General features: G+C 47.9%; 1 protein-coding gene across 2 annotated transcripts in view; it reads right to left on the reverse strand.

The window, feature by feature from the left end:
• Positions 1–338: 338 nt before the first annotated feature.
• The window catches only part of CDYL2 (chromodomain Y like 2), a 156,848-nt gene continuing 145,058 nt past the window's right edge, over positions 339–12,128 (reverse strand). For both annotated transcript variants that reach the window (XM_070612351.1, XM_070612350.1), the window contains exons 6-7: positions 9,414–9,557; positions 339–6,790 (exon numbers count right to left, since the gene is read on the reverse strand). In XM_070612351.1, the coding sequence (XP_070468452.1) occupies positions 6,632–6,790; positions 9,414–9,557 (303 nt within the window). In that variant the 3' untranslated portion in view covers positions 339–6,631. The remainder of the gene's footprint in view (positions 6,791–9,413; positions 9,558–12,128) is intronic.

Genomic DNA, 12,128 nt, shown 5'->3' on the forward strand with positions numbered 1-12,128 from the left:
TAGGGAGGAGGGAGCCCTTTGCAAGAAAACATTCTGGGTGTGCCAGCGAAGAGGGGAATGCTCACATCAACCCCCTGAAAAATAACCCCATGTCCCCCCATTCTAGCGCTCTCCAGAATCAACCTTTTGCCACCCAGTGACAACCTGCCTGAATAACTCAAGCCTCAGGCCAGACGTGGGTGGGGTGCCTATGCTCGCCAGGAACCCAGCCACAACTTAGAAGCATCAGACGTCTCAACCCCCCGGAGGCCCCAAAAACTTCTCTGTTCAGAAACCACAGAACCTGCTTGAGAACTTCACGTACAGGCTGCAAAAGGGGGAACACGAGCCAAGGCAGATGAAGTTTCAACCTTTTTATTCAAAGCAGCTTCTCACAATGTATAAATACTGCATATTAGCACACATGAAAAATACAACTTCTAAGGCACCCAGAAATGTGTTCATACACGTTACAGGACCATTCACAAAGAGAGTGTACAATTTGCTCTAAACAGTCAGCATTTGATAAATCAGAAGATTATTATCCCTCAGTACTGCACCCAGTCTTGGGAAATATTTACAACGTGGTGAGAAAGGGTGAGCTGTACCTGCTTTATAATTCTATGAAGGACTCATACTTACAAATATTCAGGACTAGTTAAAGACTCTCCTATGATAACCTGGCAAAATAAAACGAGTAGCCTAATTTGCAATGGTCTCCTTGGATTTTGGTGTGAGTGCTACATCCATGATCGAACCCCAACACTCCTGGGGGGGACTGGATCCGTTTTTGGTAGCATGCTTCGTTATCAGAAGTTTGGTAATAAGCCTTACCAATAGAACACCACTTCTTCATCATCAATCATTTCTCAACTGGTTAATGGATCAACGATTGCATCGTGAATGGGAATGGAGCATCACCTGGTGAGAGAACTGAAGAAAATTCCTCTCATGCCAAATAGGAACTGGAATGGGTGGATGTAGAACAAAGAGAAGTGGAAATTTGGCAACTGCAGGATCGCTGCTCAGTGTAGACACATCCGAAAAAGTCTCACTGGAGGTTTCTGTCCAGATGGAGCAGTCCACACTTGTCAGACAAGCCGGAAGAATGCCAGACCTCCACTTTTGATGACATGGATAAAGGTTGGGACTGCACAGCAGAAACACCCACCTGAGACAGAGTGTCTCCATCTGAGAAACTCATCTTTCAGAGCCTTCTCAAGGTGACAACGGACCCCTCTGGAGGGCCAGCCAGGGGGAGCATGAGGTTGGTGGAAGGGAGCAGTTTCTCTGTGCCATGAAACAGGCACATCTCTATCTACCTGTGCCCACAATCTATGAAACTCATGCTTTGTTGGACTAATGGAATTCTTTGGTCCTTGGTTTCACAATCCTGTCAACATGGACACTGGCAAATGACTTCAAGCTGGAACGAATGGCACAGGGACAAATTAAATACTAGATGGGAAACTCTACACCCTCCAAACTTCCCAGAGTCACCTCAATGGGCTCCAGCATCAGGCCAGGTGTTGGGCCAATGAGACATGGTCAACCCATGGAGACGCCAGAGCTGAAGCTTAAAACTAGATGTCAGTTTTTCTGACTGCCACACACACTGCAAACATTTGAAGCAAATCTCCATTCTAATGGTAGATAAGTTGACTTTATGAACACTTACTAGAAATGAACCAAATAACTTGACTTTAGACATACTGATAGCCCTGGTCTCAAGACCATCTTTAAAGCCTTGGTAAGGAGAATCGGTTGGTAATTATGGAAGGGTGATCCTTCAAAAGGGCTCATAACTTTTTAAAAATTTAAGACCAAATTCTAGTTGGTTTTATCAGGTCCCAGACAAAGGGATGCGCCACCAGTGAGCTCCATGACTTAGGCTCCATTAAAGCAACCCCGGGCAGACTGACTCAGTGGATGTGTATGTTCGGCATCTAGTTTGCCTTGCCCTGCTAAACTCAGCTTTAGTATGACTTAACACACACAGCTCATTGATAAGACACTCAGGACACATGGGAATGCTGATTATGCAACTGAAATCGACTTCAGATTGTCTGCACAGTAAGACTCACATGTAAACTTTGTTAACCTCTCTCAAGGAGTGCTGACCTCAGCCAGGCTGGAAGTTTCCAGGTCATCCGCAAGGAACCTGGGGTCAACTGCCAAGGTCAGGAGCAGGAAATGCCATTTGTTCAGAACAAATGAGGGACCAGCAGCCCTCCCTGTGACCGTGTCCAAACCATGTGAATAGTACAAAGGTGGCTCCGGAAAACCTGTCCTCGGTCCATTTGTATGGCCATAGACAATCACCAAGGTGCCTATCTGGCCCCGGGCGCCATCAACTCAACCATACTCTTCAGAGTAGCCATGACTTACAGAGTACACTGAGTCCACCAACATGGCTTACGGTGCTTGGAAGAAACAACCCGTATTACCCTTTTTTTTTTTTTTGCAACAAGCTTAAGGCTCGGTTCACAAACTTCATCAAGTGCCACACAGTGAGAATTTATGGGGAGATCTTAAACTATATATGTAGTTGCAAAGGTTGGAAAATTTACCGATCCTAATGGTAAGGCTTATTCACAAATTCAATACATTTTCAAACTCAATTCCTTTGAGGAAAAGAAAATTAACCTGCTCTCTACTAATATAAGAGCATTAGAGTCTAACGGGGGGGAAAAAAAAACAAAAAACCATTGGCACCAAACCAGTGTGCTATTTTTTGAAAGAACAAGTGATATTAATGTAAAAGATTGCCTAAAACGCATATCCTAACTTACCACAGAAATATAAAAGTTTATATTCTGAAAATATATACTGTATTAAAGTCTGTAAGCATTTCAACCAAAATTTGCAGAAATAACTAAGCAACACTTATCTACAACAAAAAATATACATGCAAGACAACCCCCAAATGGCTCCCCTTAAATATCTACAAAGGCAAAGTGTAGATTTTTAAAGATTATACAAAACCATTTACAGAGAATAAAATAAAATCCTTAAGAAATCTCATTTAGAGTCTTAAATACTGTGTATATTAGTAAGAGTGTCTAAACTAATATATACAACAGATCTAAGCATCTGAATACAGAAACACAGAAGAGAAGCAATTCTGTATTTTAAATATTCACTTAGGAAGATTTGACGATGTTTCCATTTGTTTCTCTTTGTTAAAAAAAATTTCCACAGAAATTAGATTGGAAAATTGCATGAATGTGACTAAATTTCAAATTAAAAAAAAGTTAAAAAAATTTTTAAAACAACAATTAATAATGGGAAATGCAATTCAGCATTCAGTTGAGGCTATTTTTAAATGTGGATATTCAGAGATACAGTGGCATTGCCCAAAATCTATTGTGATTATTATTTTTCCATCCTCATCCTAAACTTCATACGGGAAAAACATATTTCCATGCTTCAGAGAGAACATTTCCTAGGTTAACCTACACTGAAGAAGAACAATATTTTAAATCGACTCTCTACTACCTTCTCCTAGTTATCCAATTTCATTCTTAGAGGGTAACTGTTGATGATTTCACCCACAGACATTATTTCAAAGCAGGAAGGGACATGTGGGTACATCAGCATTAGGCTGTGACTTCTGAATAGTGAGGGACCCTGGCCACCTCAGCAAAGTTCTCCCAAGTCCTCTTGGAACAGGGCTGTTAACTTCAATGCTTCCACTACAAGATGCTGAAGATGCTGGGAACTAACCATCTGGGGCTGGAGCAGAGAGGGAAGGAGAGTTCCAATGCAATGGCTAGCAGGATGTCAAGGAGTGGATTGTCTAGAAGGTTCCTTGACAAAAGAGGTACCCTCCACTTCCCACCTATAGCTGTTCTTCCACCCCCAAAGGTGACTCTGGGGTTGGGGTGCCAAGACCAGGCAGCATTCCTAAAATACCTGCCCCAGGCTCTGGGAAGTGACAGACATGGGGTACGATGGAGGAAAAGCAGGAGAGAGAGGGGGCAGAAAGTATCCTCTGGGTGGAGAGAGGGTGCTAGGGTAGAAGAAGAAACGTGGAAGCCTGAGCTCTGCCTCAAGAAAGCAACTAGGATAAACCCTGACACACCCACAGGTCTGCCATTTTCCATCCCAGGTCAATTTCCTGTAAGTTACCTGGATTTCATCTACACCTTATCAAAACAACTCTCCAGAAGATGAGAAATTCAATGGTTCAGTCTACCCTGAAGCAAACAGATTTAACCAACTTTGGCCCAACGTGTGGAACATCCTCTTGGAGTGACTGTATGGAAACAACCAAAACACAGACTGCCTTTTAAAACACCTCCTGTTCTATCCAGAACCTAAAATTAACAACAGGAATTCCACCTTAGGAATGGTTTCACGTTCCTGCCTTATCATCAGAGATCCTTGAAATGTTTAGAAGCTTGGGTTTGTGATATGTCCAAAGCTAAAACATTTCTGGTTCTTTCAGCAAGGAACAAAGACAGACATTGCTCAGAAGGAATTCCAAACATCCTCTTCCATCTTGAACAAGAATCCTGGCACTGCTTCTACAGATGGCAAACAGCTGCCCCCAGAAGGTACATAGAAAGCAAGGGGCTCTTTCTTTAGAGGGCTTAGCAATGGTGAAGAGATTATCTGCCGCAACACACCAGGAGGTTTGTCTGGGGGCTTCGGGAAAGCATACGTTCGCTTCCTCAGAGGAAGAGACAAAACCCAAGTGGAGCCGTGACAAGAGGCATTTGGGCAAAAGCAGGTGTTTCCCCATAGTAATTCCCTAGAGTCTAGGTCTGCAGTTCCTACAGGATCCCACGTGGACGAAGTGGAGGGTACACAGGACTTCAGTTCCATCTTCCTCTGGGTGGATTCAGCCAAGCTGGCTACCCCACTGCCGGCTCCCCATGGCCAAGACGTCACAGACGGGAAGAGAAGGGAGGAGAAGGCGAGAAACCTCCTCTTCCTTACCCTCATGACGTCATGGGGAAACTCAAAAGGAGAGAGGCTTCCTACAGAGGGAACCAAGGCCATCTTAAGAATTAAGAGTCCAGATAAGCTTCAGTTTCATTGTCTAAAGGACCATGTCTCTAGCCACAGTGTAGACACTCAACCCGTTCTTGGAAACACAAAGCTCAGGGTTATGAATCCTCTCTACTTGCTGGCCCATTGCATCTGACCACCTTTAAGAGAGGAAAAAGGACCAGAGAGAGCTAGAGAACTGTAGCAAAGACCTTTTCCTCTTCTTAGCTCCCAACCCCAGCTGCACACAACTCTTATGGCTCCACTCAATTCTCCGCAAGGGAGGGTCTAAAGAGGCTGGAGACTAACAGAGGGAAAGAGAAGATGGGACGAGCAAAGGAGCTCTGAGAACACTCGAGCAGTGATGAAATGGAAAAATCCCACCACTCTGAGAATCTAACTCTCTCTGGATCCTTAGCCTGTAACAGGTTTGAAACTCATACAGAACATGCTCCTGCTATTTCTCTGCTCTAATCTTGATGTTTACGTTTCTCCTCACCAACCAAAACCTAAACCCACACCCAAACCTGTCCTTCCTCGCAGCTGTCCCAGGGACTTTGGGCTGATGGTCTAAATTCAGACACTGGGGTCCCCATGCAGCCAGGGGCTGTGGGCAGGAGACTTCATCCCTGATTATTGCTCCCTGATGTGAATGAAGAGAAAACTCTTCCATGATTTCTGCTAAGAACAAGTGTCCAATTATTACAGCTGAGAACCATTTTACACATAGAGGATCTGGTGCAGATCTGTTCCTTTTAACCACAGAAATCCTTCTGTTTTCATCCCTCTGAATTTTATTTCTATATGGTTCATTGCTAGAATGCACCAAACGGCATAAACCTTGTACGGGATTTGGTCCAGGGCAGTATGAAAATAATATCTGTGTGAACGACAGATATCATAATATACAAACAAAAATAAATAAATTAAATAAGTCTGATTAAAGAAAAAACATTTCCCTAGTAGTTCATGTTTTTGCAAAACTAGCTTTACATATAATACACATAAATTATCAGAATTTCCACTTACATCATTTTAAAAATATATATTTAACAAAACATTCCTAAATGTACAATATCTGGGTTCGTAAATCACTCAATTGGGTTTGAAGACCAAGCCCTAAAAGTCACACAGATTTGCATCAGAGAGAAAACTGAGGCTGGCTCTACACAATCGTTTTGCTCATTGGTCTGGAAATTCCCTAAGATTGATGGGCCCCTGTCACCAGATCTGCAGTTAACCAGAGAGAGCCAGACAGCCGAGTCTCCAAATCAGAGGCACTGTGTAGACACAGCCTGAGGCAGAAGGATGGGGGAAACTGGTCTTCCCCTTCCTGGACCAGGATGGTGCATTTCAGCAAGTGGGGACAGGACAGCCGTACCTGGCAGAGGCCTGGGAAGATATAGCCCTCGAGAGCTCTCTAGCCAGTAGGGAGGGGGAACGGGGGAGGCCAAGTATGCTGCGTTTCCCATCTGTTACACGAAACCGAACCAATGAGGAGCAACCGAACAACACGAGGAAATGGACACAGCCCCAGGTAGGAAGAGACACCTGGACACACTGCTTGGCCGGGCATACGCTGTGCTCCGATTTCTGAAACACGGGCAGAGCTGGAAGTCAGGTGCCCTGGGGCAGTGGGGCAAGGGAGCCCGGCGTCTCAGACTTCGTAGATTTTGTCCTGCAGGTAGCTGAAGAGGGAATCCAGGCCCTTGGAGGAACTCCAGAGTTGCTTGAGCATGAGGCATTCCTTCTCGTTCACATCTTCAAGCACGGATTTCAGGAAGCTCCGAACCAGGCATTTCGACTCCTCTAACACCTGAAGGGAAACGCACAAGGCTTGTTAGCCAGGCCCTGGGGATCTGCTCCAGAAGAACGACGGGGCCTAGGAGGCACCATTAACCTTCCCATGTCCAAATCCAGAGGAGGCTGCCTCCTGTGCTCCGGGGCTTCCCAGGCCCGTGTCCCCAGCAATACCCAGAATGGATTCCAGGCATGCCAAGACATTGAGCCCTCATCCCTGGGATGGCTGAGTGAGGCCCACGTTACCCATGACCGCAACAGCTTTGTCTTCACCCAAGGGTGACATAAACTCAGGATCATTTTCTATGAGTGTCGTGAAAAAGTGTGGGAAACACTGCTTTTGTTTCCCCGAGCTTCCTTTTCATTATCTGTGAAACAGGAGTAATGATACCGAACTCCAGGATGGTTGGGATCACACAGTAAGATAATGAAATGAACTAACGGGCGTCAAAGTACCCACGTGACTCACCCCAACAGCAAGGTCCCTTATTCAGGCTTTGTACTAAGAGCATCAGTAATAATAGTAGCACTCACAGTAACAATGAGTAATAATACCTGCAATAATCATAGTAATGAGTAATAATAGCGACAATAATAGTAATAAAACTATAGTATTACAGTTGTAATAATAGTGGTAATGTTGGTAATATAGCAGTGACAATGGTAATGATAGTAAGAATTCCATAGTATTGCGGTAGTGATAATAGCAGTAAAAGTAGTCATATAGTAGTAATAATGGTGCTAATAGTAAAATAATCATAATAGTGAGTAATGACAATCGTGGTGAGCATAGTAATAATAACAGCAATGCCACTGCAATCACCATTAACCAATAGGCTCTGTGAGAAGTACTTTACCCGCATTCTTTTACTTCTTCCTCATGATAATCCCGCAGATAGGTATTTTTATCGTCACATTATGGATGAAGGACCTGAGCTCAGGGAAGGAGTTAGCTAGAGCTGCCTGACAGATGTGGCTGGCAAACATCTGGCTGATTCCGAGGACGCACTGCGGGCTCACTGTGGCAGAGCACTGCTGGGAAGTGAGGCATCGGGCGTCCTGGCCCTGGCCTCCACCAGTGCTAATGCCAAGCCTTCGGTGACGCTTTCCCAGAGCGCTTTGGGACAGGAAGAAGCAAGGCAGGAGCGCCTGTTCCAGCAGGGTGGACAAGGCCGTGATCTTACTCCTCAGCAGGGGCTGGAGGCTAAGGGGCTGGCCGGCCGAGACCACCTCTGTCATCCCAAGAGTCTCTCGGAGGACCACCACCTCCCAGAGACCGTGGAGTACATTCCTTTCTTGGGCAAATCACCCCAAAGCTCCTGAAAGCATAACTGTCCACAGGAGACGTTTCCTTGCAGCCTTGCTTCAACAGCCACTTTCACCTGAGAACCTCTGCTGCCCAAAGGCCAAATTCCTCACCGGAGCTTCGAGGCCTCTCTCTGCCCCCCGTCCTTCTCAGTCTTAGCGTCCCTCAAACATCCTGTGCACCTGCTTGCGCCACCATGAGCCGCTGCCTAAACTCCACGTGGGTTTTCGGACTCGTGTGCCCTCAGACATGCCGTCTCCTCCACTTAGAATTTCCACCTGCCTCTCTCTGCAGCTGCTCCTAGCGTCATCGACCACCCTGTTTGCCCAGGACCACGGGGTTTCCTGGGACACGAGATTGTCGGTGCTAAAAGCAGGCAAGTCCAAGGCAAAGTGGGACGAGTAGGTCACTGTAGTCATCAGGGAGACTGAAAGAGTTGAGCACAGTGCTCGGCCCGCGCTAAGTGTGCATCAAGGTACGGGACCATCGTCATCATCCCTGATTCTGTCAGCTTCCAGGGGGCGGAGCTTACACACAGAAGGTGCCCAACGGAGGCTGATGAGGAGGATCAGGAGAGGCACAACAGCCGGGTGGGGGCTCAGGGGAGACGGGGAGAAGGAAGAGAGGCTCTCGGGTCGGGCCCATAAATCCAGCGCAGCACCCCCCCTGACTCTGAAGGCCAGGAAGAGCCCGGGCCTCACTCCCCCAGAGAGTCTTTCTCACTTCCTCAACGGCCCGTGGCTCTGGGGGCAGCCTCCTCGCACCTTTCAACGGGGTATTTCCATACTCTGCTCCGAGTGACTTTATGAGATGAAATCGACAATTAAAAACCGGCGCCTCTGCGGAGGTGTTACTTATTTATCTATTTTTCCCTGCGTCTTCAGAGTCAAATGGTGACGTTTCAATGGGCCCAGCGCTCGGCGGGTAGGAGAAATGACATACAAGGACAGCGTGCACTGTTTCTCTGCCTCTCGGCCGGTTTAACACCCTTTGTCCTTCTTTGCCTTCACTTTCCACTTCCTTGAAAACTATAGACGTTTTGTGTGTTCGTGCGTGTCTAGGACTTTCCTCTAAGGCAACACATTCCATCCCAGAGTAAAAATCTCTTCTGTAAGGTTTGCAAACTGGAGAGGATGGGGAATGTGTAACAATGTTGACCGAGAGTCTCCTCTGGATTTAAGCTCTCAACACCGAGGTGTAGGGTCTGTTAAATTACCAGGAGCCTTTCCCACACTCCCTGCATGACCTTTGGCAGGTCAATTAGTCCCCTATTGCCCTCATCTGTAAAATGGGTCTATTGCAAGGACAAACACACGAAGACACAGGAACTCACCACCGCACTGCAGGACGCCATCTCCTTGACCCGCAACATGACCTCCTGGCTGAACGTGGTTGGCCAGAAGACCTGGGACACGAGTCCTCGGCTGCATGCCTCCTGGGCAGTGAGCTTCCGCCCGCAGAAGAGCATCTCGTTGGCCTGCAACAGCAAAGACAGGGGAGGCTGAGAGCCCGGAGCGCCTCCACGTCTGTTAGCGAGGCCTGGGCTCGCTGTGTGCAGCAGTCCCAGCTCTCGAAGGCAGGATGCTTCCCTGGGGTCAGATAAGCTTTGGGAACCACAAGCAGACATCTGTGTCTATGGGCATCTTTCCGAGCAGAGGGTCCACAGCTTTCCTTAAATTCCCATATGTTCCTAGTGTGGCTTCACCTGCCCAACACCCCTCCCCACGTCTCCCCAGACCCACAGGAGTGGGCAGGCGTCTCCGGCTAGGTACATTTCAGGGCTGACACCTCGGCCATGACAACTGCTCTGGGATGAACCTGATCTGCCCTAGAAAACAAAGCTCTCTGTGAGGTTTCCAAGCTGGAGAAGTTGGGGAAGAATCTTTCTCCCTCTCTGGTTGTGGGGTAAAGACAACAAGCCCAAGGCCACGTACTGCCATGTCTCCGCTTTGTGGAGTGGTGGGTCCACAAAGAAAGGAGGATCGGAGAACAAGCATACTGATGATGCTCGAATGCCTGGACCCTGGCGGCCCCAAGGGAAGCTCCACCTCTGGACTTCCCAGTTATGGCAACCATTACATTCCTTCTTTTGCTCCCTTTACACCTAAAGTGTTTCCATCACTGGCAGCCAAACAGGTCCTGAGTAATACCATGATACTAACGCAGAGAGGCGTGTCTCTCCCGGTGGCCCAGGGCTGGGCACAGACACTGCTCTGTCATGAAGGGCAGAACGCACTGCCCTGCCTTCTGTGGTTTCCCCTGCACCCCACTCCCCAAAGAATTTCCCTTTGCTCTGAAGTTCACAGCTGTCACACGTTCTGGAGGAGCTACGTGGATAAGGTCCCAGGTATAGACAGAGCACAGTGCAGTCACCGCCAGAACTTACCAACAAGCCACTCTCCACCAATAATTAGGGCGTAATGGTCACGGCCAGGTGACAGGTCCCTATCTCCTTCAAGATGAAGCCCCACCTCCTCCACACCGCGGACCAGCCCATCCCTGACCTGCCATCCACTGCCTCCCCCGCTCTTCCTTTCCCACCCCTGTACGCCAAGCCGCTCCTAGATGGATGTTCAAAGGCCCAGCTCTCTCAGCCTCTGGACCTATGCACGTGCTTGCTTGTGCTCTGGTTGTCACTGATGGGCCATGATGACCCAAAGGACGATGGTTCATGCCGCAGGAAAGAAATTTATCAGGTCGGTAATAAGCCTAAAGCATGCATTTAGTTAGAGCTTGGAAGACAAATATATGTCACTAGACTTATATAGAAACACCTCCGCCTCAGGAAATAGAAGTGGAAGGAAGGAGCTCAGTAGAAGGAGCCGAAAAGGACGCAGTCAGCGAGAATGTGTCTCAATCAGCAACATTCCTGGAGTTTCAGAAATGATTGCCATGAAAGAGAGAAAGAGATAAGAATGGACAATGTTAACATTTCTGTGACCACAAGGGACAGGGAGGAACCAGAGTGGCACCAGGTTCAGCAGAGCACGGTGGCTGACACCAAAAGGGAAAGTGGTGGCTTCCTGGGCTCCCGGCCGGCCTCACTTTTCTGCCACAGGGGAGACGGTGAGCAGCCTAAAGCAGCCCCGAGGGCCTCAATGCGAACGGCCTTCCGAGCCCACCTGCTGGCCCTGCTGCGTAGATGAGGTGGTGCCGGTGGGCGAGGGCTGCTGACCATCTCCACTGATCTCTCAATTGCCCTTCCATTTCATGCTACCATCAACGAACGACAAGCCACACAGAAGGGACAGAATGGGGGCTCCCATCCTTCCAGACTCACTCGGGAGGTGGCCCCGCTGGGAGCCTTCTCTAACCACCAATGTGGCCACCTGCGTAGTTGTCTACCTCCCCAGGTGGGAAGGCAAAGGTTTACAGGACCAGCATAGACAAAAGCACAGGCTGTAGGATCAGACATCCTTGCTCAGCCTTCGGCTTTGCCCTGTGATGCTGTGCAAACCTGTTTGCCTCTCCGAGTCTCAGTTTATTCATCTCTACAGTGGGTACCAACTGCCACCTCTGGACAACCGTGAGGATTAAATAAGATAACAAAAGAGTGGGAAACACCATGCCAGCCGTGCATTAGCGCCCACAGACTGGCGATTATTGAGGATGAAGCCTACGTGTTACTCATCTTTGTATTTCTAACCAGGTAAGACAATGAATGTCTGGGGCTACTGAGAGCCCACTGAGGCTTCTTGGGGGAAAAAAGGAGCAACAGCTGCTACGGCACCGCCTCAACTCTCTAGGCCTTAGTTTCTCCATCTGTAAAACAGGACAAGAACACCTGCCTTTGCAGATGCTGAGAAGAGCAAATGAGATCTTCATGTGGAAAACGCCTGGTCCAGTGTTTGGCACATAGTAGGTGGGCAACTCAAGCTTGGCGAGCCTCGTGGGGACAGCCACTGGGTCCTTTGCAATCTGAGAGTCCATGTGGTTGAGGTGTGTAATGCAAGGACACATTCTTCAGACTGGAAATATCAAAGAGACAGCAGGGAGTCTCAAAACCATCAAGCGTCCCTGTGCAGAATCTCGGCGCCAGCAGCACTTC

The sequence above is a fragment of the Equus przewalskii genome, chromosome 3 (assembly GCF_037783145.1).
Source record: "Equus przewalskii isolate Varuska chromosome 3, EquPr2, whole genome shotgun sequence".
Taxonomy (NCBI): domain Eukaryota; kingdom Metazoa; phylum Chordata; class Mammalia; order Perissodactyla; family Equidae; genus Equus; species Equus przewalskii.